We start from the raw sequence: 27,463 nt of genomic DNA on the forward strand, positions 1-27,463 counted from the left end.
TAATCAAAAACTAGGGAAAAAAGAATGTTGTTCGAGTGATTTTGGGTAAATTATATTCAACTTTAAGCATATATTACGACACTTGCCAATATCAAAATTGCTAAAAATAGGTAATTTGAAATGTTTTATTTTCCATGGATCCATTTTTTTGGTTAGGTATTACCCTTACACTGTAGAAATTCATGGTTTGCTGATTCATGGTTTGTTATCCGCGATCGACGCATATCTGCAATAAAAACCTATACCCAAAAACCTAACAAGGCAATGCGACTGACCCGCGAGAACTGTGTTAGCCCCGAAACCCAGGCTAGCACAATCCTAACAGAGCTCGATCATTAAACCCCGCCCATATGATAGTCTCTTATCCTGTGGGGTTTTTATATCATTGATGACAATGATAACATTGATAAAAAATTACTAGATAGAATTTTTTTGTAGTTCCCTTTCATATCGTTCTATTTATCACTAGTTGCCCTGCAGCTCTGTTACAAAATCACCCTAAATCTTCAATTTGTATTTTTAGAGTTATAAAATTTTTGAGTCTGCTTGCAGATCAAGTGTTGAACAAAAGATGGTTCCATACAAAATTCAAACTGAAATATTCAGCTTTGCAGCAAAGCGCACTACTATCTGCACCACTTGACTATCTTCCCACAACTTGGAATATTTGTGCACATATTTACTACGTATGACGATTTTTCACAGCGCAAGGGACTACCTGCGTACTAGTGTAAATACTATTGGGAGGCTACAAGTATATATGTACATAAAGATATTCTACAGGAAATGTTAAATTTTGCATTATTCAGTGTTTAATAAGGCGCGACCATGTAGAGACCACACATGATGATCTTTCACAGTACACAGGACTGCCAGGGTACTAGCCTTCTTTACTATAATAAGAGCCATGTTTGTCCATCTGTCTAAAGTCACGGTTAAAAAAACACTTCACCATATAGGACTAAGACTCACAACTCTCAACATGGTACTCTAATAACTGCACGACTCTACCTAATGGGAACTTTATATAACTTGTATGTGCAGCTGTATAGCGTACAGTTGTATAGTGTACAGTATGTATAATTATTGAATCCGGAGATCTCTCACAATACACTTCACTGCCAAAGTACTAGTGTTTAATAATGCACAGCGTACTTACGAGAATAACGTAGCACTGCTTAGACTGGCACACACTATATCGCTGTATCTTGGCGTTGATGCCACAATACTTTGGTGATCGTCGATGATAACCATGTTCACACTATCACAAACCTATCCGCGTTTGCATCAGCAAATACTTCATGACGTAGTGTTCTAAATTTTATTTTTAAATTTTCGTGAATCCTCTTTGTTTTTGCATGCTTGAATCAAATTCTAGTCTCGCAGCAACTATCACAGACAAAAATAAATAGATCATGCTATCCCCGATCGCGAATTACTATCGCCGAAATGGTTCACATTAAAAAGGCAGTTGTCGATGCGCGGCGAAATATCAGGTAAGTTTGACTGCTGCAAACTTTCCTGACGTATCTGCATTGCTTTGTCAATGACATCGGTTTATCGATGATGAATGCCGTAAGAAAAACGTCGTCATATGGCAACATAGTGTGAATCAGCCTTTAGTCTTATACTAGCTGTGCTTTTTGACGTTGCCCGGATATTAAAAACCAGTTTTTAAACAATGGGAAGTAATGAGAGTTGCCTGCTACTTGCTATTAGCCTGGCACATTGCCAATGGAAAATTTCTAAGGACGGTATGCCATGACTTTGTGTCATGGTATTTTCTCCTATATAGCGACATATATAGCCCAGTGAGTCTATTAACCTCTGTGGTTGAATCGGTACGGTGTTGGACTGGTCAACGGGAGGGTCCAAGATCAAATCTTCTTTAGTATGGATTCTTTGTTCCTAAGATTTTCATAGCTATAACCAGAATGCAGACAGATCCATAGACAGAGTTTGAGAAATATATATAGAATATGAACAATCTGACACACCTGACCATGTCCAAGTAATGAATATAACCTTCATTTTCATTATTTTATTCTAGTGATTTTCAAACAAATACAACAAAAAATAAATAACACAAAAATATAAATAGGCAATCCTTATCTCTGATTAGCGCAATTATTGTGAGTAACTCAGCAGGTGGTCAATGAGCTCAGATGGTTTGACAGTCAGGCTAAGAAGCTAAGTGTCATGGGTTCGATCCCTGTAGTGGACAACATTTTAGTCACCTTATACTAAATTATGTTTAGCATCATTTTCATTCTCAAAACATTTTTTGGTCAGAAGGGAGGTTTTCAAAATTCTTAGGTCTAAAACCATAGGGTGCGTAAAAAACCACATGCAAAAATTTCGGACCGTTCTGTTATCAGGAAGTTACTTTCTATAGAAGACCTACCGTTGGATGAAAGAAGCCAAGTGTATATATCTATAGATATTATGTAAGAAATTTTAACTATAAACTAATGTTACCTGTTGTTTGCTTTATTAATCCTTTTATAAAAACTATAAAAGTGTGAAATTAATTCAATGAGATAGGTTTGTCTGTAACACTATCCAGACCGTAAACATTGTAAGGGAGACAATTTTAAAATAAGATATTTCTGGTAAAGTATTTGTATTCAGCTCACAAATGGCTTTTCTCGGATGAAAATGGACAGCCTCCTAAGATTTTAATATTAAGTGTCTCTTGCTTGATGCTACACTCTGCTGACTGTAGGACATTTTCTGTAGATTTTCTCTAAATTGCTAATATTGGCTATTGATTATCATATAATGCCTATTGAATATCATTCCCTAGTTTGCCGGCTGAGTATCTTGCATAAACTTTCCATTACTATAACAGGCACTACTTTCAGCTAACATGTTTTTCCTATCATTCTATTATATCTCCCTCTTGTTTTAACGAGCTCACACACTGGACTGATATTCCTTTGGGATTACAGATTGGCAACATATTGATATGCTGCAAGGATAGCTGAGATGTTTATGCATTCCACAAAGTTGTGTTAATAAGCAAATGAAAGGATGATAATGTTACTCCACCGAGTCGGGTCAATGACTTGTCTATCTCGTTCTATATACCGTCCAGCCACAGAACCAGAGATGATAAAAGTATGTATAGTCATACATAAATAAGTCAAGTTCTTCTACGCGACCTTGATATCCATCTGTCCCGATTTTACAAAATCTTAGTGAACTATGGTCACAGGATATTACTAAGTATGTCCAGCTACCTCAGTCCGTCAACGATGCACAACGCAAAGTTCTCACGTTCGTAACAGATATGAATGAACCACAGTAGGTTGTATAATTAGAAGTTATATTATGCCTTTGCAGAGAGGCTGATGATGTAGAAATAAAATAATTTTATTTGCTTAATAAATAAATTTATCGATGCATTCTTGCATACACTGAGCATTATCAACTAGGAACAATAACAAAACAAAGAATATATATCAACTGCCAGCATTGATATGGTAAAGCAGGTTTTAGTACGATAGCAAGTGCAACCGTAATAATGAGTATGATCGGTGATACAAGTGGACTGCCACATGACAGGTTATAGCAGGTGTCAATGTGTTGTAATACAATGAACTTCTAAGTAAAATATACTTGACACATTTAAAGAGGTGTCAAAGTCGTTGTAAAATTAACAACCATTTCAAATCTCGCATCAAAGGTGATGGCGTCGCGAGAACTTCTAGCAAAAACCTGACAGGCTGTGTTGAAAACTATTGATACATGCACTAAGACAAACATATAACAGCTATACACTACTGCGGCCATCGGAAAAAGGTTATTACATTAATAATATGCTAACATCTCAACAAGCTATTCATATGAACAGATAAAATTTTAAATAGAGCTTTCAAGCACAAGCGTATTAAAAATGAAATGGAAATAGTGATAGAGAGAATCTGTCTGCCTGCTGTTGAAAGTATTGCAGCTGACGGAGCGCGGAGACAAGTGATAACCAGATATGGTAGCACGATGTCAACTTTCATCATCGATGCCTTTTAGATTCCCAGAATGACTTTAATTTCTTTAATTTGTTTTCTACAAAAATAGAGAGTAGGTCAAAGGTCAAAGATAAAACAACGGAGTAATGGAAGTACCCCTCTTGGAGGTCAACGGTGAATAATTCATACTAAAACTGAGATGTGGTTATTAAACAGCATTGCTATAAAGGTTGCCTCGAGAGGAAATGCCAAATCTGTATGCGGAGGGCTGACAGAAGATGGTAAACAATGCCTAATAAGACAAGAGCCAGATGTTAAAGATAAATATAAGTTGTCTCTGGCAGCAGACGCTCCATAGAGTCACGTTCACAATCAGCGTGTGAAAAACCCACCAGCAGGTTTTCCATGAGCCGCAGGAGCGGGTGATCTAGATTCCGGAGGCAGGCTTCTACTTCTTGAACGACACAGAGGGCGTTTTTGGCTGCTCTCCCACTCCTCCTCAGTTCTGTTTGAACCCGAGCCATCTAGGTCAAGAGGATCACATGACCTCTCACGATTGCCTCTTCGTTCGTCGTCTGAAGCGGCGTTCAGGTTCCACCAATCCCAGCACTGACGATTCCGCTGTAAAACGTGTCAAATGGATGCATGACGCTCTCCTCCAGTTTCTTGTTTGACATAAACATCAGAGATGTAACAAATGATAAAGGTGGATTCTGCAATCAGTGAGTTTGTGTCATCCACAAGATGGAAAAAATCAGAGAGCTAAAACAGTTTTGTTACTCATAAACTTTTACCAAATGTTTCATGCTTGTTAAAGATGGCAAATGATGTGCAAGGAAACTCCGCACAAGCTATTCCATTTTAAACATTTTCCACACTTAAACCATAACTGTCACGTACAACTTTTATCGTAGTTTCTAGGTAAGTCAGCCACGCTGATTCTGATTTTGTACTCAAAATAAAGATTAGTCCACTAACTTTCAGAGTAATAAAGGATTTTTACAGCGTTTTAATATCGGTCTCGAAAACAACTCGATCGGCACAACAAGCTCCGCCCATAAATACGTGACGTAACCTAGCTTTTTCAGGAACGGAAGTTAGGAATGTTTAGTCCGATTTAGAATAATAGAGATGGGTGTCTTAAAACCCATTATTATCTAAATCCAGCCTGTAAGATAATCTCAGTCTTTATGAAAGGTATATAAACTATTTAAAATTTCTCTTAGCTTGTTACATGATGTTTAAATGGGCTGGACGCCAAGAAAAATTAGCTCAAAAAGCGCGGTTTTATCACAAGCTAGTGTCGTTATCGCGCTTTTTTAACTATGCAATGTTAAATAGCTTATCTACCTTTCATAAAGACTGAGATTATTTTACAGGCTGAATTTAGATAATAATGGGTTTTAAGACACCCATCTCTATTATTCTAAATCGGACTAAACATTCCTAACTTCCGTTCCTGAAAAAGCTAGGTTACGTCACGTATTTATGGGCGGAGCTTGTTGTGCCGATCGAGTTGTTTTCGAGACCGATATTAAAACGCTGTAAAAATCCTTTATTACTCTGAAAGTTAGTGGACTAATCTTTATTTTGAGTACAAAATCGGAATCAGCGTGTCTGATTTACCTAGTAAAAATGATAAAAGTTGTACGTGACAGTTATGGTTTAAGTCATTCCTATTTTGATTTGAGCTGTTGCTAAGTGAGACAGGAATGCGCCGCTATAAACGCTGTCGCAGAATTCTTTAGCCTTTTTAACGAAATGTCCACGTTAATCCGCAACGCGCAAAAATTCATTCAAACACGTCGCATGGCCACTTAACGTAGGCACAACTCCAAATCTGCATCCTTCACACAATGGAACCATAGTGCTTTGGAGTACATACTTCTTCGCAAAGTTCTTACATAATCGCATTATTAATTTAAATATGATTTGATTCTCTCTAAAATAATAATAATTATTTAAAAAAACTGGGTAAATGATAATATAATTGATATGACTTCTTGTATTATCAGTTGAAATAACAGGCTCGTAATGTTGAAAGTCAGAAGTTGCACAACACATCAAACACAAAAATAAATTTTTTTATTAGCGGTACATGTATTTAAAATTATTAGGGTTTTGATAATTCAACCAATAGCCTACTTCTGATTGACCTTACTTCTACTAATTATTATTATTAATTATTGATTACTTCTACTAATACTTCTATTGCTGTTCACTGCAAAATCTCTGGCTGCGCGTTTAGCAACCACCACATTCTGAAGTGCAACATGGGATTGCCTGTTCTGTTGTGTAAGTTTTCCAGACATGCAGGCGTAAGTAAAATTAGTTTGATAGACAAGAACACAAAGCTGTAAGTTTATTTGGCACGCAAGCTAAAAGTGCCTGAAGTTCCACTTGTCAAAAAATCTTTATAGCCTAGTGATTGGTTGATTATTTTTCGCTCTATACGATTATGTACCATATCCGACACGCGTAACAAATATCTCACATTGCACGCATACTTGCTGCCGCACCCAATTTGACGCTTGAAATGTTTTCGCATATTTGAGTCGGAAAAGAAGTCAGCGAGTCTAGATTGCACGACAGGCAGCGTCAGAAAGGGAGTGAGCTTGAGAAAAAGTAACAAAAGTGAGACATTCCTTGCTATTGCTATTTGGCCTTTTGCCAAACTATGTTCTGCCGCTTCGACATGTATAATGTTAGAATATTTATAGTATAAATAAGACTTCATGTCATAAAATCGTTTTGTAAAAGGCAACAAACAATCAAATGATTAGACATAGCTTAATACTTGCGCATCAATAAAATTTCATTTTTTGTTAAACCGTCCTCTCCATTTTACAGAAGAACTCAAAATTTTCGAGATTTCTGAATGTTAGAAGATATATGGCTGAAGCAGCACCAAAAGGTTAAATCAAGAGGTTTTTTAAAAATTTAATATCATTTCATTAAATGCAGCTTGCAAAATACTAAAATAATTGAACAAAATTAATGGTGAAATTGAAAGATTGACATATTTTTTTCATAACTAGAAATTTTGACAGTCAGTAACAGGTACTAGCAGGTACTTGCAAAAACCTAATCTAGATTAGCTAACAATGGCAGGAAAAATGGCAATGCTATTAGTTGCAGTACTCGATACTCTCATTGCAGAGGAAACCCAGAATATTTACAGAGAGGCACTCCTCTTAGTGCTCATTTTATTACAAATGATATAAGGTGGATATAATAAAGAAGTGCAGGTGCTTGCAGGTGCTTCACCCTCTCACAATATAGCATCCTTATTCATTATACAACTCAGTAACTCCGATTTAAAAAACATCACAGCAGGAAGTCCAGATGGTTAACATTTCTCGCTGTCTGTTTATTAAGTATATTCAATTATACCGGATATTCCTTCTAAAAATGACTCCCCAACCATATTTTCTAATTTCAACTAAATGCAGTATGGCTAGCTCTTGCATAAATTTTAACCAAACTTTTTCGAAGCCACAAACACACATTTCTTTCTTCAGACATGTCAAATAATTAAAAAAAAGGAAACTTGCCTCTAAAGCCTTATTTCTCAGAGTGCTTCACTTAGGGAGAAGGGAGGTTGTGCGAACCTTGACCAACATGTTTGCTGTTTTGTATTATATTATATTATAATGTAATTTCTATTGATGTTTACATTGAGATCTAGAAAACACAAAAAGCTTGCCTTAATATAACTAAAATCTAGCCTTTTATGATTAAAGGCAACATTTCGGAGTGACAGACAACAGCTTGAGTAAAGATCTTGCACGAAATCTGAAAACGGCAATTTAACTTTGTTTCTAATAACTTCTTGAGCAAGTGTCACGAATACCAAACAACACAATACACTCATTACAGCTAAGTGACATGATGGGTGACTCGACCTCAACTGCGTCTCTAAATCAGCTTGTCAAATGTCTTTTGATTGGTTCATTGAAAAAAAATGGCGTAGTTCGATTTAAATTGTTAATTTCCTTGTTAGTAGTGAGAAGATTTTACATGAATTTAACAAAAAAGGAAAAAGGATGAGATGGCGAAATGAAGGCAGCGGGCAAGGAGGGCAGCAGGCAGGAAGGCATGTGGGTATAATATTCTATAGAAGCAGGCAGAGTAATTGGACTTCATTACTAAAATTCTCTATTAATTACTCCATGATACACGCATTACGTAACATTGCACACATTTCCACATCGAGAAATGATGTAAGGGTGGGTGACTCACCCGCCATTACAATAACTCAATTCGAATGGCATGGTTAGATGAACTTACATAGACATCGCTGTCGCTAATATAGTGAGGTGCAATATTGTTGTTTATCAGCCTACGGAATGTGCGCCATTTGCCCGAGCATTTCATTCTCCTGAATCACAGAGGGAGTGTGCGGTTTAATTATGTTTAGGGATGTTTATGTTAGAGCCTAAAAGAATTAGTTTAGACGGAGCGATGCATTGCAGCTCAGCGAAGGAATGACTAAACACTTACAAGTAACTGCCTTTCTTCCTTTGGATCTCGGTCTACCTTTTCAGCTTCTTCTCTCGACTTCCACTCTCGGATGGTGGAAACATGAGGCCGCTGTGATACACTTCGTTTTCGTCTGTTCCTTGTTTCTGTAACATTATACTTTATATTATATAATATACTATATAATATACTATATATTACATAATATACTATATATTATATAATATACTATGTAATATACTATATATTACATAATATATTATATATTACATAATATAATATATATACTATATATTACATAATATACCATATATTACATAATATACTATATATTATATAATATACTATGTAATATACTATATATTACATAATATATTATATATTACATAATACATTATATATTACATAATATAATATATATAATATATCTACACTTTGTGATACAAAGTCTGTATATAGAATTACCACTGCTTCCCAACCACAAGTTAAAGCTTTATGATCTCCAAAAATCCCCAGATGATTCGCGATATTATTATTATTAGAACAAATAACTTGTAAATTTTTGTTAATACTGTTTTGTATATTTGAGCTTAAAACAAAAAATGTTTTGTGTTAGTGATAAATATAAACATTTATTTCATGAGTGCCAGTGTGCGTGGGAGGCCATGGAATGAGCTTATTATAAGATCGCTCACTCTGAAAATCATCAGGTGTGAGATGAATTGCCATTACATGATTATATTGTTATCTCTTTATATGGTGGTGATTTTCAAATCAAATACCTTAAAGATTGTCACCAAACAATTAAATCGTCATATCACGAAGCTCTATAGTTAATTTATTGAATACAAATATAATATATTATAATCCAATCAGTGAACGATAAACAACTCGCAATATGGTGGACAAAGACTGAATAATGTTCATTTTCACCTCTAAAGACATTTGAAAATCAAAATGAATAATTCTTTTTAAGCCACTGATTTGTAGATGGGCAGCCATTAGGTATTCAGATTTACATCTCACACATTCCTGTTTTACCGCTAAACTTTCTACTGGCCGATCACTCTCAAAAAAGACAAAAATAAAACTTTACAAAATCAGGAACGCCCAACTAATGATTCTAGAGCATCAAGGATACGACTTAAGTTTTAGGGCGGGTGGAGCCACTCCCGTACATCCCTACAAACACCAGCAACAATCAGATGTTTTATATAGACTGTGTTCGAATATCAACAGATGCATTCGCTTTTACTCGTGCCGCCCCAACAAATTTAGCAAACTATGTAACAAGTTTCAATAGAGAGCAGAGCTCTACAAACATCTAGAAGGAAAAGTGTCAACTTCCTAAACATACTAGAGGTGAACCAAAGTGGAAAACGATTAAATGGAACAGTTAGACCTTGGTAAAAAAAAAATCACTAGTAACCTGTGAATCTATCTATATATTTCTCAAGGATTGTCATCTGTTTTCAGTATGACCAGCTATAGCTATTATTAGAATAAAAAATCTGGACAGAAGATGAGATGATCTCGTAACCTCCCATTCACCAGTTCGACGCCGTACCAGTTAGGCCACAGAGATTGATTTCTTCGCTAGCCGATATATTTCAATATATGGGAGCAAATACCCAACGGCTTTGCGTACTACGCAGGGTGTTTGCCAAGCTAATAAAAAGTGGCAGGCAACTCTCATTACCTCTCATAGTTTATAAGCTGATGTTTAATACCCAGGCATCGCCGGGTAGCACAGCTAGTCTATCTATATTTATAATTCCCACATTGTCACTGTATGCGTGTCTGTGTAAATCTGTGTGTCTGTAAGTCACAGTTACGATCTGTGAGTCTGTGCTAGTCTGTGTAAATGATATCTATTTCCACAGTTATAGGCCGGTTTCATCCAAAATTCACAGACATATGGTCTGCGGGTTCTGCTAGGTGGGCAAAAATATTTGGTTTCAAAAATTGGTTCCTGAGGTTCAGCCTTTTAAACACCCACCTGATTAGCAGCTCAAGAATGCACCTTCGCTTGTGTTAAGGAAAATTGCTCTCAATGTACACATTCATGAATTGCTGTTGTGAAAGCGGTGTAGTAATCAACACGAATGCTACGGGCTATTCAAGCAAAAAATGAAAGAAATTCCTTACTATGGTTCAAATGCTGTTTTAAGGGTCACACCACTGATTAGCTGATTCTCACACACTTCATAAAAACAACTGACCTTTGACCTTGATGAAAGCGATCGTGCTGTCGGCACCTTCAGAATTCTCAGCATAGCACTGATAGCAGCCAGACTCGTGCGAGGATATTTGGGAGATGAGGAGAGAGAAGGTGCCTTCCTTCTCGTTGTGCTCTATCGTGAACTTGTTGTCATTCTCAAGCTCCTATTGGCCAACCAGATAATGAATGACAGTAAGTCAAACGGTAGAAAACTTACATAGTGAACATCCATACCCACACAGAGTTTGTGTTGAGGCGATAAAAGTAAATGGTACTTCAAACATTCTTAGCATAGTGGTTATCGACGAGTATTTGTAGACGCAGCAGCCGTCTGCTTATAGAACCAACTTGCTAAAAATATCTCCATAAAAAGATGTTTGGGCAGAACCAGAAGAAGCGGATAGTGATAACGCTAGTGTTATCGCCAAAGCTGCTACAGACTCAAACCTGAAAGTTACGATATTCTCCCTAAAGGGGTCTGTCAGCAATGAGGCTGTCAGAGCTGATGTCACTTAATTTTCATTAAGCACATGGAAACTTCAAGTCCACCGTTATTTTTGTTCTTTTCATCACAAAAAGAGATAAAACAAGAATTCTAAAGATAGTATTGATGGTGTAAGATGATAGGATTGATGGTATATTTAGGTCAATATACCGCATTCTTTGAATAACCCATCAGCCTCTCCCAAACATCTACATATATATTAACAAACCTTACTTTGTCCCACTTGTGTCTGTGTGTCCACATAAACGCTATGCATTACCACACTATTCAGTCAATTTCATCCAAACTACGTACACATATACACCTGGACTTCAGCCAGGTCGGTAAAAATACTTGGTTTCAAAACTCTGCCTGGTTCCTGAGACCCAGCCTCTTCCCGGAAAAAATCCCGAGCATTGCCAGACTTGAGGTTAGTCAGTACTAAAGCATGGCTGTGTACAGCTGCCTCTTTACCAATATTTATGAATATTGACTATAACGACTATGGAGAATACACTTAAAAACTGCAGACAACCACATCAATTGGCTAACAGGAAATCCGACCACTTCAAGCAGGCACTAAAGAGAATGCGAAGGCATCTGCTACCGCGATGTAGCGCTGTAGGTGGCCCATTGAATAGTACAGGTTTTATAGTACACATTTTAACAGCCCATTTCCTTTGCTTGGGCTGATTAGCTGATGTCTTAAGCCATAAGAACTGCAGGCAGCTGGTAATCTGTAAATTTAAGTTCTGTAAGCCATTGATATAAACAGCAGATGTTCGATAAAGAACTGCTAGCATCGCTGTTCTGTTATAACTAGTAGTTATTATATATTTTCATCACGCAAAAGACTTAAATGTAGATGTGAATTATAAAGACGTACCTCGACTTACAATCGAAACATCATATGAACTTTCTAAGATGTAAGATGCAAAATTTGAACGAATATTTGAAGTGGCTTTTAACGTACTGCACGTTCATGGTTGCGTTATTAAAAGGCAAAACGCTGGTAAAAAAACAAAAAAACCGAACAAATAATAAAACTTTTGCAAACTAAAATAGTTTATACTTCACTTAGTCTAAAATCAATTGAGTTACACAAGGTTTCTCTCGTAACCAGGTTTCTCTCGTAACCAGGTTTCTCTCTCGTAACCAGGTTTCTCTCGTAACCAGGTTTCTCTCGTAACCAGGTTTCCCTCGTAACCAGGTTTCTCTCTCGTAACCAGGTTTCTCTCGTAACCAGGTTTCTCTCGTAACCAGGTTTCTCTCGTAACCAGGTTTCTCTCGTAACCAGGTTTCTCTCGTAACCTGTGCATCGCCAGCCAACATTTCAATTGCACATCTCAAGGTTCAATAATAACAAGAAAGGTAATAATAGCAACAGACATTTTTATTGTAACGAGTTCGAATCCTGTACAATGCTTTCTTTTTTCTCCAACCGTGGCTTTGGACAGACAGACACTGCTCTTATTTATAGTAAAGATTATTACTTTTTTAATTTATTTTTCTACATATTATTTAGTTAGTTTTTACATCGTTTTACATAAAACATTCATTTTTATCTTAAGTGTATCTTTATCGTAATTATTTGAAAAATTGTGGTCAATAAGTGGCTACTGGCTCCAGAACAAACTAATAGAATTACATTTTATTCTCAAGATAGTATTTACTCCAATATACGATGTTTTAATATACAAATAGACCACAAAATGATGAGATTTAATAAGTAGAAGTTTGATTTCCTGTTTTACGTACCTCATTATCAAGAAGCCAGGAGACGGAGGGAATGGGAAAACCTGTGATGACGATGGATAATCGGATGTTATAGCCAGGCTGGACAACCATAGACTCCAACCTCGTCATACACACAGGAGCTGTCAAGGAAATTGTATATTGTATGAAACGCTTTTATATGTTTTAAATAAAATAATAATATACTGGCTATGAATTAAGAGAAAATAAATTCAATGAAATAAAAAACCAAAGCAGATAACTTCATGAAGTTTTTAAAAAACTAGACAACATTCGAATAGCCCTATGAAAGCTCTGCAGCAAGGGCTTATTAACTGTAATTATAAAACTTGAGTAGCTCTATGGAATGCAATAGTAAAATATGTATGTCATAGATTAAATGAACCAGTTAATGACTTTACAAACCTTTATGAAAAATTTGATATTTCCGTTTATCATAATTATAGCAACCAAATTTTGAAAGATACATTTTCAACATGTACTTACAAGCCTGAGATTACCAAAATAGACCTCAAGTTGAATAATTTGTTTCACCTGAGCATTTGCAGAGAAACATTTTATAGCATACAGTTTTAGAACATGCCCTAGGTAGGCTGCAAATGGTCCCTGGAACAAATGTGTAAATTTTTAAATGTGCTTGAACTCTGTAGCAGCCGGCATACATTTTTCTGCAGAACATGCGCAATGCTAATGAATAGGAGGCCCTCGTTTGACGACTATATTCTATATATTGACGATGAAACTGATTGACATGAGAAACAGATGTTTTTGATGCGTATATACCAGACGAGGCTGATATTCTCTTCTCCTGAGCCAAAGAATTTTGCACCAGTTATACTTGCTAGTTACTGATGATGTCATAATCAGTCTATCTAGCAGACAGCACGCAGAGAGCAGCTGGTTACAGACCAACTAAATGGAGAAAGTGGAGTATGAATGTGATGTCTGCTCATCTCTAATTTTATCCAACAACAAAAATTTTAAACAGGAAGTGAGGTTAATGTCGTCAGCTGATACATAGAAGTGTGTATACTGTAAATGTATTTACGTAGTCACGGTTACTTGAACACAAAAAAAGACAAAAAATGTATGGACTTACCCAACCCAGCTATATATGAACGAACCACATGTATAAGAAGAACTACTTTTTCTCTACAACACCATACGTAGATCTATTGCTATGAGTCGTTATTTGATATGATAACTCTATGATTCTAATTGGGTGTTAAAGATTAAAAATGAACTTACATAGCATTTTAGTAGACTTTATCAGAAATTATCGGTATTCTTCTATAATTTGGGATTGTTCTTGATGTTTGAGGTGATCTGACTACCAGGATGGTTCAAGATTTAAATCAACAAAATTGATTGCAGTTCAAACACTCGGAAGAAAATACACTTGAAATGACATCGATATAGTTACTATTGCTGATATAGTTGATTTCGGCTATTGCATTCGAGTTGCAGCGTTACGCCACTCTAAGATGTCGATCTCTTTGCAACCATCGACGTCCTAATCGCACTTTCGCTTGATCTGACTATTTTAACCCAAATAAAGTTTTGTCAATTTTTAATCTTGAAACAACCTTGCACCTCAAGCATCAAAATCAACCAGAAGCGTCGAAAAAATCACCAAAAAACTTTACCCAAATTTTTGTGTGCACTAGATGGCAGAATTGCTTTTGAATCAAAACCTAGGAAGCACATGTTCGTAGACAGACTTCACCTGAGAACGATTTTAAGACCTTGTTACATGCTCTAAATCTAGACTATGAGTTCTCTCATTACTGGCTGTCGTTAAACACTCTTCAATACGATCGATATATAAACATCAACAACTAAACAAAGTGAAAAAACCATTATTATGATTATTTCTGTTATTTTGTGTAAACCCTATAACTTTTGAGTAATCTGCTTTTGGATATTGCAAGGTGGATTTTGGGATAGCAAAAGGTCAAATGATATGATATGGGTATGATCTTACAAGATCATAAATGTGCCCTTCGCACTGGTGAATACACAGTTTCTAACAGTTAAAGTGCATGCGGCTTTGTTAATCAACGTGAAAGCTGTGATTGTAAAACACGAAAATTTCATTTTGTGAAATTATTGAATCACAATTTAAAACGAAATTGATTAAAATTTCATTTTAATAAATTTCAATTTTAAATTGTGATTTAAACAATTTTAAATCACAATTTAAAAATTAAATTTATTAAAATTTCATTTTAAATTGTGATAGTGAAAGCTTTTTAAAAACACGTAAGCGGCTCGCAGCGTGTTAAAAACATACCTATTAACTGTATAGTTAATAGGTATATGATGTTGAAGATGAATTTTCTTACCTTTATGATGCAAGCATTTCAGGGTTCATCGTTGAACCAAGTTCACAAAGAGTGTAAGTTTGAATGCATACTGCATTTACCAACCTCTGACAAGTGAGACTATTCATACTACACTTTTTGCAATGGATTATGAAAATAACGGATAGTAATATTGAATACGGAAACCCATTTCATGACACTATGCACTATTGGAACATATTTTAAGGTTCTACCAAGCTTTTCCATTTTGGTTACCTCTGAAACGATCTTGTCATAACAACATCAAAGGAAAGAAAATGATGACCCAATCATTATATATTATATAGTTTATTCAAATTTGTTTGTGCTTACTAACACGCAACAACTTTTATTCTCATTGAACCCCCATACTGCTCATACCAAAGAATTCCAACATATATGAATTTTGCCATCAAGGAATAAGTCTAGAGATACGAAAGCTGAAGGATGTATTGTAGTCTATGTTAAGCTGTGAAAAATGTTATGATGCAGTTTTAAGGCTATACCTTTCGAACATTTCAACCCAAAACTTTCACCCGCTGTTAAAAGGGTTTTCTCGGGGCAACCACAATTGCTAGGGTGTGAACAGCCACTCTCTCGCGCAGCATCTATATGATTTATCAAAGAGCCAACATCTACTTTCCCACATCAGACACAGAATCAAGAGCAACGAATCACCGCCAGTAACCTCACCTTTGTATAACGTTTTTCTTTTCTTTCTAATCTGCCTCCACTCATTGTAAGTCATCTTTTCTGTAGGCTCATCAGCTGTGCTGGTCACCAGGTCAGTGACAGAGTTAATTTCGTTGAGAGCAACCATATCGAATGTTAGTAGATAAAGGTAAGTTTATAAAAGTTATAGCACCAGTGGGAAGGTAGATACAAGTAAGTTATAGATTCCAAGAATGGCGTGTTCTGTACAAGTATTTATACCTGCAAGAGATAAGTAATGCTTTAACGACCCGAAGAGATCTGTCTGATGTGTATGCAAGGAAAGTGATCCACAATTGTTTATATACTTTGAGCGATGCTGCCTAGCTGCTTAATCACACCTGCTGCCGTAATTGATTATCTAATGAGCTGATACTGATATTATAGAGCGGCCTTTGTTAGCCTAGTACCTAGATATACGTTAGAGCACTTTGTTCCTACCAAAGTCATATAACAATTGGCTCGTGTTCCTAATGGAAGGATGTAAGCTAACGTATTTATATTCTCAAGGTCAAAAACTGCTTGCAAAATGTTACACATCCGCGTAAGGTGAAGATGCCAGTTGTTAAATTCAGCAAAACTGACTGCTACATTTTAACTAACAAATGCTAGATAGATGATGTAAACAAAACATTTTCATTTTCAAGCTGAAACTTTCCAAATGTGAAGGAGACATTTAAAAGCAAAAAAAATTCACCCAGTGTACCCCAACAGGTCAAGGTCTCCCTTTAGTGAAATAGCAATGATTATCTGTTACTAAACAATGCTAATCAGGTATTAGGAGACTCCAAAAATTTCCCAACTGCTATCAGCTATCTCAGTAAAAAAATTGGACAACACTTGTCATAATATGACTGAAAAAGCTTAAGAAAAAGACTATAGTATTACCCAGAACTTCAATGAAAAACAGGAAACTGTTTCGTGAGCGAGAAGATAAATCCAATTAAAAAGTCAGCACTTTAAACAAATGTAAATACAATTACCCAGAAGTCACTTTGAGAACGCTTCTTTGTATTAAACCTTGGATATTCCAAAATGCTGTGACATAGGAACTCTTCAATATCTTAGCCAGAGCTTGTATGTATATGAGAACATACAGGCAGACGTATGCGCTTATGATAGCCAAGCAGTCCCAAAATGCAATTATTATAGCCCTAGGAATGCTAATAGGCCTTATTATCGATCATTTAGAGCGTGAAACCTGCAGCGAGGCCCAACTTCATAAGCCATGAACTCATAGCCCTTGCATAACCCCATCATAACCTTATACAAGGTTGGAAACATTTCCACATGGACTCCAGAATAGCCATGCAACTTTGTTGATTATGGGAAAACTAATTAACCAATTGGAAGTAGGAATGATGAAACATAAATATTGTTTTGGAAATATTCGTCTGAACTTTTGGTTTTTATGATCAACTGGATTGCGATAGACCAAATGTAAAGCCCGTGCTACTCGTACCAGCATAGAATCAGCCTATTACCCTTTACTAGGAGATCAGTTAGGTCAGCCTGGGGCAGGTTAGCTGAAGGTATTATTTTGGCGGTGTGGCTTATAAACCTCTGTATAAACTATTTTGCTACGAAGCCGTTTGAAGTAGAAATATATCCAACCCTCACAGGTTTCTAGTGAATAACAAAGTGATTTTTGGACGATTGCCAACATTCTTTAATAACTTGTTCTAAACTAGACAAGGAATAAGACAACATAATTCTATTGCTACTCCCAGTATTTCGCATTTTATATAAAACATTAATTTTTTGCCAATTTCAAGGCCCCACTAACAATAAAAGCATGAGCTTGCTGCCCTGTAACATCGCTGCCTCGTAGCGGAAAGAGATGTAAAAACTTAGTTAAACTTTACTTGATGAGTTTACAGTTATGTTTTAAACACCATATAAACTTACTTCTCCAACAAAAATTAGGCATAGTATTCAAAATTTCACAGAAATTAATAGTGACATTTCAGAATTATTAGGAGTATTCCAGGTCTGCATCAAAAAACTGGTAGAATACCAACATAATTTACAATATTAAACAGTGTCTACTTTTAGTTCCCAAAAACACAAAATTTTTTGCATAAAATGTAAAATTGGAACGATTATTTGACTTCACTCTCAACGTGATTAAAACATACTTCCTTAAAACATTTTTGAGAAGTAAAGTTGAAAGGACTAGTGAATGTTGAAAACAGAATTGTACATAATATAAAGTTACTCAAATATATAATGTAAGTCAGTAAAACATATAAGGATAGTGACTAAACTATATAAGGTAAGTTAGTATAATATATAAAGTAAGTTACTAGAATGTAAGTTAGTAAACTTTGCCTAGTCTAACTGAGAGTAAGTAATGATGCATATCTTTATCACCAACTCTACTTCTGAACCTAGGCGTCATCAAACCTACACTTTCATTCAAATGTCTATAACGTCTATATGAATAAAAACGTTTTTATTGATTATTTCTTAATTAATCCAATTTTTTTGTATATTTAGTCATTCCCATTTATTTTTATATCGCTTCATGTACAGCATTTTTATCAATTTAAGTCACTACCTCCAACATTCACTAAGGAGTCACCATAGGTTGTTAAATTGGACAACGAATTAAATGAATTACAGTGAGTTCTTATAGGATTATTTGATCCAACATATGATGGTTTTAACATAAGAAATCTTGAGATGAGTTAATTTTGTATGTAGAGGTTTGACTGTATTACACGTAACTTCATATTTTTACTGCACAAACTCAAATTTGGGAGTCACTTCCTCCTGTGCACGCTGAAAACTATATTGCTATTCTTAGTTATAAAGGTTTAACATTTTAGTTAGAAACTATTTTTTTATAAGATTAGATGAGTCTAATTTAATAATATCAATAAAGTAAAATAATAAAAATATTGTCTTAAATGTACGATAGTGATAATTAAGTATTGATACATTGAGATGTATCGTAATGTTTTAATGACAGAATGTATAACTAGCATTGTTGACTCTATAAACAAACTGTCTTGCAAAGGTTAGACGGTTGCAACAGCTATAGAAATCTTATACACTATTTTCTATTCCATGGTATTTCGAATATACACTAAACTAGTATTGGTGCAAAGAGGTTTACAAAATGTTGTCATTAGACATACTTATATTAACATTGCAAACTTGGAATTAATTAAATTAGATTAATTTGAAACAAAACCCTTAAAGCAGCTGAACTATGCTAATATATAAATAATAATAATAATGGTAATATAAATTCAAAGTTTGAAAAATGAGAAAAAGGTGAGTTAAATGAGAGATTGACAGAAGCAGTGACAAACAGTAGAACAATAAAAAAAAAGATAAGAAGTGACAGGTGATTGTTAGTGACTTGTTAGTGACAGGTAAGTGAGGGTAGAGTCCCAACGATGATGAAGGAGACCAGAATAGTAAAAAGAATTACCGCAAGACCTCTATTTGAGCACCATAGCGCTGTATTTGTCAACCCTTCCCTTACAGTGGCATTGTATTGGAGGTGACATATAAATAGAGGGGGGCGGGGCTTTATTTTTTGACTAACCTATCTGAATTAAAAAATAAATCAACCCTTTTGCGGGCGAAGCGATGCTAATTTTCCCTATATTTTGCTCTCTCCTTCGGGCAAAGCAAAATTAATGCCACAGGCCTCAGTATTTTTGTTAAACCGCTTTTCGTATATGTTGAAGTACCAGATCGAGTTAAACATGGAATCACTTTAAGCAAAACATTAGATAGATACAGCAATTAACTATATTGATGACGTCACTTTCAAAGTTTTAAAGAAAAAGACCGTAGTAAAGCTTTTAAGTTCGAAAACGTATTTTGATGCGTCATAACAATTGCTGCTATTACGTCATACGTGTTCCTGAAGCGTTTTTTCATCGTTCATCAATATGCTTCAACTCTTCACATCAGGTTGTAAACTGAATTATAGATGAGTCTGATCACAATCGATCACATTTAGACCTTACTGACTTTGAATCAGAGGGTTGTTCTGATGATTGTGACAATCAATCTTCTCAGGTACGCCGTCACTAAATCATGGCAACAACAAAAACAACAAAAGAACCAATTGTTATTGATGTAACCGAGTCATTATTAATACCATTTTGTGAAAACTTTTTGCCAATCACTTTCTATGATGGTCCATAAAGATCAAAATTAATGAATGTCAAAGTGGTGGTCTAATAGAAGTGGCATTCAATTGAAGGGTAGCATTTAAATAGAGGCTTCACGGTATACTGAATCTTCGGTGATGAAGAACAGTAATTATGAAATAACAAAGAGACCGAAGGAAGATTTAAAACCCAAAGAACAAAGAGATTATCGATTCAGATGAGTGGCCATGGATGAGTGTCGGGAAATGAATTAACACCCCTGAAAGGTCACCATAACAGTCATACTCCTTTTAAGGATAATGATTCTACATGTACTTTGCCAAATAGGTCAGAAACCAAGCATCCACGCAACAAAAACCAACTGCTAGCGCTATACCGAGTGACCAGTGCGAGAGATTGTCTGCTGCTTACGTCAGAGGTAGTTTTCCACACGCAATGTGTACTTAACATAAACTAGCTTCAACGGAAGAAAACAACGCATTCTTCAAGCATATAAATAACTGGTTTCACCACAAAACCACAGCGCTGCGTGAGCTGTTTTACTGCAGCAGCCAAGTGTGCAGACTTAGCAGCACTGACCACACCTACCTGCCTACTCTAGGCACGACAATTAGTAACAGACCGGAGGTAATTACCACCATGGAGCGGCAAGTGTTGCATAATGTTAGGGATATACAGTTCTAACTGGGTATTTTGCATGTGTGACAAGTATGCACCAGCCACTTCTATATTATATTTGCAGCTGTGGCCTAATTCTCTAGAATGCCTGACTTGCTAACAACAGGTTGTTGTTCAATTCCCCCAAAAAGTCACTGGTGGTAACAGGAATGTCATCCAAACATAAAATGCCCTTGAAACTAGGCATGTATCCATTGCCAAAGTTCCCTTGCCACAACATTTTCAGTCAAGATCACAGAGGTAATCTCAAACTAGGTAACTTATAATGACCATGTCATCCTACACAACATGTAAATAGTACTGGTGCAGCCCTACACAATATATAAACAGTACTGGTGCAGCCCTACACAATATGTAAACAGTACTGGTGCAGCCCTAAATGATATATAAAGAGTACTGGAACAGCCCTAAATGATATATAAATAGTACTGGTGCAGCTCTAGAAAGACGAAGACTTACTAACCTTGATATGTAGAAATAATTAGGATATCGTGCATATAGAACTGCTGGCTAAATTTGGTGATCGATTGGCAGGTTTTATTTCGGCAGCGACACGACGTAAAGCTCGACGCTTGGCTGCCTCAACATAGATATCTCTTCGAAACTGTCCGCCAGAAAGAGGAATTGTATCTCGACCTGGCTTTAGGTTTACCTTAAAGATAACAGAGAAAATTAAGGCTATAACAGATTAGGCGCATTCTTGTACTTCAGGCCTTTTTAGCTCATGGCAGGACTGCTGAAGCTTATAAAAAGGGTTCTACCCTTGTTATATACATTAACTATCAAAGATACGGTTACAGTCTAAGACCAGTGTCATTGCTGCTAAGCAGATCAGATTCTAGTTAGCGGCAGCGATGCAACTAAAAGAGAATGATCGGATCATGTATTTCCCACGTAAGATATAACACAGGTGAGATCTTGATAAGATGGAAGGATATTATTTGATGTTATTCAAGGATATGAAAAGAAACTAAAAACTGAAAGAACAGAAGAGAGCTGAAGCATTCATCATGTAACCTTTTTAGATTAATCTAAGAGTTAGGATAATATAACTATTGACAAAATATTTTTATGCTTGTAAAAGTGCTGTCTTGTATTCGACCTTTCACCTTATGTAGCTGCCGCTCCACTTGGGATACTTTCACTCCTTTAGGAGTAGCTACCGCTACTCTTAAAGGAGCTAAAGCCAGTTTACTATCCAGCTCTTTGAACATACAAATATGGGATACCTGCTAGTCTGCTACCATTTCATTGTGCACTCAGTTGACTATAATTATGAATGCATACAAGTTTTCGTGGGAATGTAATGTACGATTATAAAAGCCTCTGTGATCCAAAATGTCCAATCGGATTAGCTATGGTTCAAGAGCAAAGATGGACTCTCTGAGCTGCTGCATTTAGTTCGCAAAGCAGCAAGGAAATAAAAAAGTATATTTGAATACCTGACGGTATTGAGTAGAGCTCGTTCATTTGTCAGTCTCCATTTCAATCAACGGAGTGAAAATTTTTTTTGCAGAATTTAAAAGAAAATCTTTATCAACTTCTGATCAGCAGAAAAAATTGTTTTATATAAATTTGTTATTATTAGCTTATTTGCCCCTTTGACCTCTTACGAAAATGGGTTCAAGTGTTGTCGACAGCATAGTTTGTCTGCTACTTATGCACAAGTTTGTATCTAAAGACTTCAATCATAGGCTTTGCCGATTTTCAAAAACATTCCAAAATGTTGCTATAGCAGCATAGCCAGGCTCCCAAAAATTATGTGGACCTACATATAGATGTATGAATGATTTTTTCACAGTATATATCTAAAGCAATCGGCCTTAATAAGAAACTAGAGGAGTTTGATCAATATTAACAGTTCAACATGTTAGTAAAATTTAGTAATCACTGGCAAGATTGTATATTTATATCAGTCACAAAACAAATGCAAACTGACTAAAAACTCCTTCAGGAGCGACTTATACAAAATTAAAACAAATTATTTTATATATTTTAAATGCTGAGACTTTGCTGTGGTCACCTTTTGCTGAAGTTATCTTTTATGCAAGATCTGAGTGGACACAACTCCACATATTCTAGTTATACTCAAAGCAAACCTGGTAAAGCCCATAGACGGGTTTATGGTCAGAGTGGGTGATCTCAGGCACAGAACTGTACTTTTCACACACGACTGTGTGTCGCTTTCTACTCATATATAAGATGCGGTCTGTATAGGAAGGAGTACGCAACTCATCATAGTTGTCCGTATCTAACCAAATGAGAAGATGAGAACTGATGAGCTTGCAAAAACAGAGGACAGATAACTTTAACTTAGCGATAGTTGATAAACATAGTAAATAGTGTAGTGAAAATGTCTGGTTTCAATTATTTGATGTCCATAATAAACCATTAATAATGGAAAAGAAAATTCTTAAACATACAAATTACAAAAAGAGGCCAGCTTGTTATTGGTGTAAGTCATGTTAAGCATTGGTAGAATCAAAGTTGTCATACCTTGTCACAGTTGGCATCAATTTTAACCTGGTATTCTGATAGCTAGTACAAATGATAGCTAGCCTTAATTCCTATCAATAAAACCAACTTTGTCATTGTCTGTCTGTTAGTCCATATAAAAGCTACGTGTTTCTAAATTTTCTGGCCAATTCCATTCAAACTCCACACGCATCTGCTCGGTGCCTTCCACGGGTTGCTAACAATATTCGATTTTAAAACTCCTGGTTCCTGAGAACCAACATCTTAAACATTCATGTCAAGAATGCACCTACGCATTCATTAATGACAATTGCCTTTAATGAATGTGTCTATGAATTGTTGTGTTGAAGGCAGTGTGGCGATTCACGTTGAAAATCTACGCGCGTGCTGTTAGCTATTCAATGAAAAAGGAAAGAAATTTGAGCAATGCCGGATTAATACTAGTCCTAAATAACAGCCTGGGTTATTGAACATTGTTTAAAAGATTACTGCTTCTAGTTTATGAATCTATGTTTAAAATGCCTGAGCTTTGACCTCTCATTAACAAAATCATGTAATCAAAACATTTTTGAGTAAATGGTTCACACAAATGTTCAAAATAATCGTGCGATGCTAATTAGATAGTTCGATTTAATGTTTGTTCAAAAAGTTGAGACATACTCACCGATATCAAATTTGTATGTTGGAGGAAAACGAATATCCCCTTCATGAAATTCCTTAAAGACTTCTTGTGATAACATCGCCTGCGTCAGCTCGTCAGATTCAAGAAGCTGTCCATAGTTGGGATTCTCAGCTTTCCGCTCAAGTTTCACCATTTCCAGGACCTGATCTTTCTCTTTCGTAATTCGAAAGTTCAAATCTCCAGCCCAAAAGACAAAATCAAATCTCTTAGATGCTTCCGAGTCCACTTGTTGCAAAGAATTTTCTACAACAGCTCTTGGTAACTTTATCGAATGATTTATGGTATAGTAATCTTTGACCCTGACCGCACTGCTACCCTCGTTTGCTGTTAAATGACTGCATAGAAATAGGAATGAAGTACCGAACATCATGAACGAGATTGCAACTGCGCCTTTTGTTTTGAACTGTTTGAATGCCCGAACTGTCGCTGTATCGTCTTCAGCCATTGAGCAAAACCAGATTAGTTCTCTCTTCATACAAACTGTGATATGGAGTGTGCCGTGTTGCGCTGAATGATAGATTACATGGTTCGGACCTATTGTTTCCTGCAAGAGGATTTCCCACTCCTTCCGGTCCAGGCTGTTCTCCTGGCTAGAGATGACGAGGACATCCGGCACAAACTCAAGAGACCTCGGTAACAAAAAATCTTCAATTTTTTTAGGTAACTCTTTTCTGTCAGCCATGTTCCAAGTTCCAACAAATATGCTGACATGTCTTCCTGGGAAAGTTCGGTCAAGCTCAGCGGCGCCCAGCATGCTTGTTGTGCTGTTTTGTTGACCAACGAGAAAGTTTTTGTGTCTAGCAGTAGATATTCGAACGGTGTGAAGACCGGAAGAGGCTAGAGTGTTCATGCTTGATGTGCTGAATGACTTCTTCAACCCACTTTCATACAAATCGTCTGCTCCTGCAAATAGAAAAGACAACTCCTACTTTGTGGCTATTCTAATACATTTATGAGAATCCCCAGCCAAGATTCAACAAGATGATACACTGGAGGACATCACATGCTGAACCAACATGATTGAGAGTCTGAGTGTAATCATAATGTAAAAAAACTTGCTGCCTTGTTTTGTCATTGTCTTCTCATGTAACTATCATCAACAATAGAGAAAGCAGCCATAGCCTTAGTGATCTAAAATGCCTAAGCTGCTAACGACAGATCGGGGTTCAATTCCCACAAAAGCCACTGTTGATGACAGGAATGACATTCAACCTTGAATCCAGCCCTCAAACCTTGAATCTCCGCAACTGGGCATGTCTCCAGTTGTTGAGGCTCCATTGCCACCGGTATGGGAACATGTCCAGCAAAGATTGCAGAACCATTGTTTGTATACCAATGCTCTTACTTTTACAAAAACATATACACAGCGTCTGTTTGCAGTAAGCTAAGTGGTTATCATAGCAGATATTCGCGACACTGCTCAGACGTCAATAAGGAAAGGAAGTAAAAATTAAAAAGCCACGAATAATATTGCCAGCTAGCCAATAATATAAGATTACTACTTGAAATGATCTCTTTGAATGCGCTTTGGAAAATGACTGGTAAACTTGAGGCATAATCATAGCTGCATTATTATCAAAGAGCAGTGGGGGTAACAAGCTTCCAAATGTATGTATATGAGTATGTGCTTTAAGTCAAGACACATGGCTAGTATCAATGAAGAGTTTACCTGACCCACCAAGTCTGTCTTTGATGAAGCTCCAGTTTCGCCTGCTAGAACTGGCGCTCTCGGATATATCTGGCATGGAATCCGCTTTCGACATAGATGATTCTGACCTTACAGTGACGATTCTTTTAGGAATACTATTCGATGGCTTAGGCTGCGGAAATCCTTTTGACGATGCTTTGGTTACCGAGAGCTGGTGAGAGCCTTGAGTCGACTGCAGTTGCTGTTTATACTGCTCTTCAATCTAAGAGATAAAAAAGTATGGACTGCAGCAGGTCATACGTATGCTCTGTCATGTTTATTTGTTTCATCCTACAGCAAAATTAAGTGGGAGTTTTATATGACAAGATCATTTTATACTCAAAACTTCTTTTAAATTCTAACACTGGAAATAAATTTAAATTTAATTTCTTACGCATTCAGTATGCTGAATAGCATAATAAATAAGTTTGAAACAATGCTACCTAATAGGTAATTCCTATAAGCTCTAAACCGCAATAAAACAATAGAATTAAATATTTTTACAACTTTCTAGGTTAGCAATAATTTATGCTTGCTCTATATTTAAACTTGCTCTGTAAACAACAATAACAACATTTATTATTATTCATTTATTACCCTTGCTGACTTTAACAAGATAATGAAATGCTACAATAGTGAAGTTACATGGTATGCTCTCAATACCGCGTAACTAAAAGCATAAAGTTGAGCAAACATAACCAACACGTTTGAAAAACAAAAACTAACCGCTAAAGTGTCATCATCCTCTTCTTCACTTTCCTCTCTGCTGCCATTGATCTCTCTGCTGCCATTGCCTGCCTTCTCAAACATGTTCTCTGTCTTGCCTACAATTTGACCGGCAGACAAGTTGATTTCTAAAGATTTATAAATGACTAAGTAGAATGACTAGGCGGCGAATTCCCTCTATTCTCACCACAGAATAACAGAAGAATATGGAGCGCTACAGACTTGATGGAGATTATAAAAGAGTTGTTCAGACTGTGATCTCTAAGGAAACAATAGGCACACATTCATAAAATTGATTTGACATTTTAATTTTACAAACCTTTTGGGTCAGAGACCTTCAATAAACCAATAAAGAATTGAATTAGCAGAGTGAATGCCTTCAGTTTCTATTGTCTAATGAGATGAAGTTTATTAGCTAGCTTTGCTTTGGTATTAACCAACAAGAAAATCAATACAACTATATTGATATAGGGCAGTTCGTTATAACTGCTAGATGGACTTTCATAGCTAGTAGTATTTGTACTTTTATATTTAGTAGTAGTAGTACATTTATAGCTAGTAGTAGTACATTTATAGCTAGTAGTAGTACATTTATAGCTAGTAGTAGTTGTCCTTTTATAGCTTTGACTATTGTACATTTATTGCTAGAATTAGTTGAACTGAACATAGAACCAATCTATGTGAAAGAGAACTGTGGATTATGTACTGGTCTACAAGACTAATGTTTCAGGACATTTTGGTCAGTGGATGTTGGAAATTTTTTCAAATGTTTACTTAAACCATAACTGTCACATAGAACTTTTATCGTATTTTTTAGGTACATCAGACACATTGATTCCGATTTTGTACTCAAAATAAAGATTGGTCCACTAACTTTCAGATTAATTGAGGCTTTTTTACAGCATTTTAATATCGGTCTCGAAAACAACACGATTGGCACAACAAGCTCCGCCCATAAATACGTGACGTAACCTAGCTTTTTTGGAACGGAATTTAGGGATGTTTAGTCCGATTTAGAATGATAGACATGGGTGTCTTAAAACCCATTATTATCTAAAATCAGCTTTCAAAATAATCTCAGTCTTTTCTGAAAGGTAGATAAGCTATTTAACATTG

General features: G+C 36.0%; 2 protein-coding genes across 2 annotated transcripts; both read right to left on the minus strand.

The window, feature by feature from the left end:
* Positions 1 to 3,479: 3,479 nt before the first annotated feature.
* On the minus strand, positions 3,480 to 16,017 carry LOC137388664 (uncharacterized). The gene is made up of 6 exons (XM_068075129.1): positions 15,946 to 16,017; positions 12,914 to 13,032; positions 10,673 to 10,835; positions 8,472 to 8,596; positions 4,361 to 4,589; positions 3,480 to 4,065 (listed from the first exon to the last, which is right to left on the minus strand). Exons 1-6 carry the CDS (start codon positions 15,998 to 16,000, stop codon positions 4,013 to 4,015), a joined length of 744 nt encoding a protein of 247 aa, XP_067931230.1. The 5' UTR covers positions 16,001 to 16,017; the 3' UTR covers positions 3,480 to 4,012.
* A 5,241-nt stretch (positions 16,018 to 21,258) lies between these two features.
* LOC137388510 (phosphatidylinositol polyphosphate 5-phosphatase type IV-like) lies at positions 21,259 to 25,697 on the minus strand. The gene is made up of 4 exons (XM_068074996.1): positions 25,604 to 25,697; positions 23,917 to 24,837; positions 22,877 to 23,028; positions 21,259 to 21,429 (listed from the first exon to the last, which is right to left on the minus strand). The coding sequence occupies exons 1-4, from the start codon at positions 25,695 to 25,697 to the stop codon at positions 21,259 to 21,261; spliced, it is 1,338 nt and encodes a 445-aa protein (XP_067931097.1).
* Positions 25,698 to 27,463: the final 1,766 nt, after the last annotated feature.

Source organism: Watersipora subatra, chromosome 2 (assembly GCF_963576615.1).
Source record: "Watersipora subatra chromosome 2, tzWatSuba1.1, whole genome shotgun sequence".
Lineage (NCBI taxonomy): Eukaryota > Metazoa > Bryozoa > Gymnolaemata > Cheilostomatida > Watersiporidae > Watersipora > Watersipora subatra.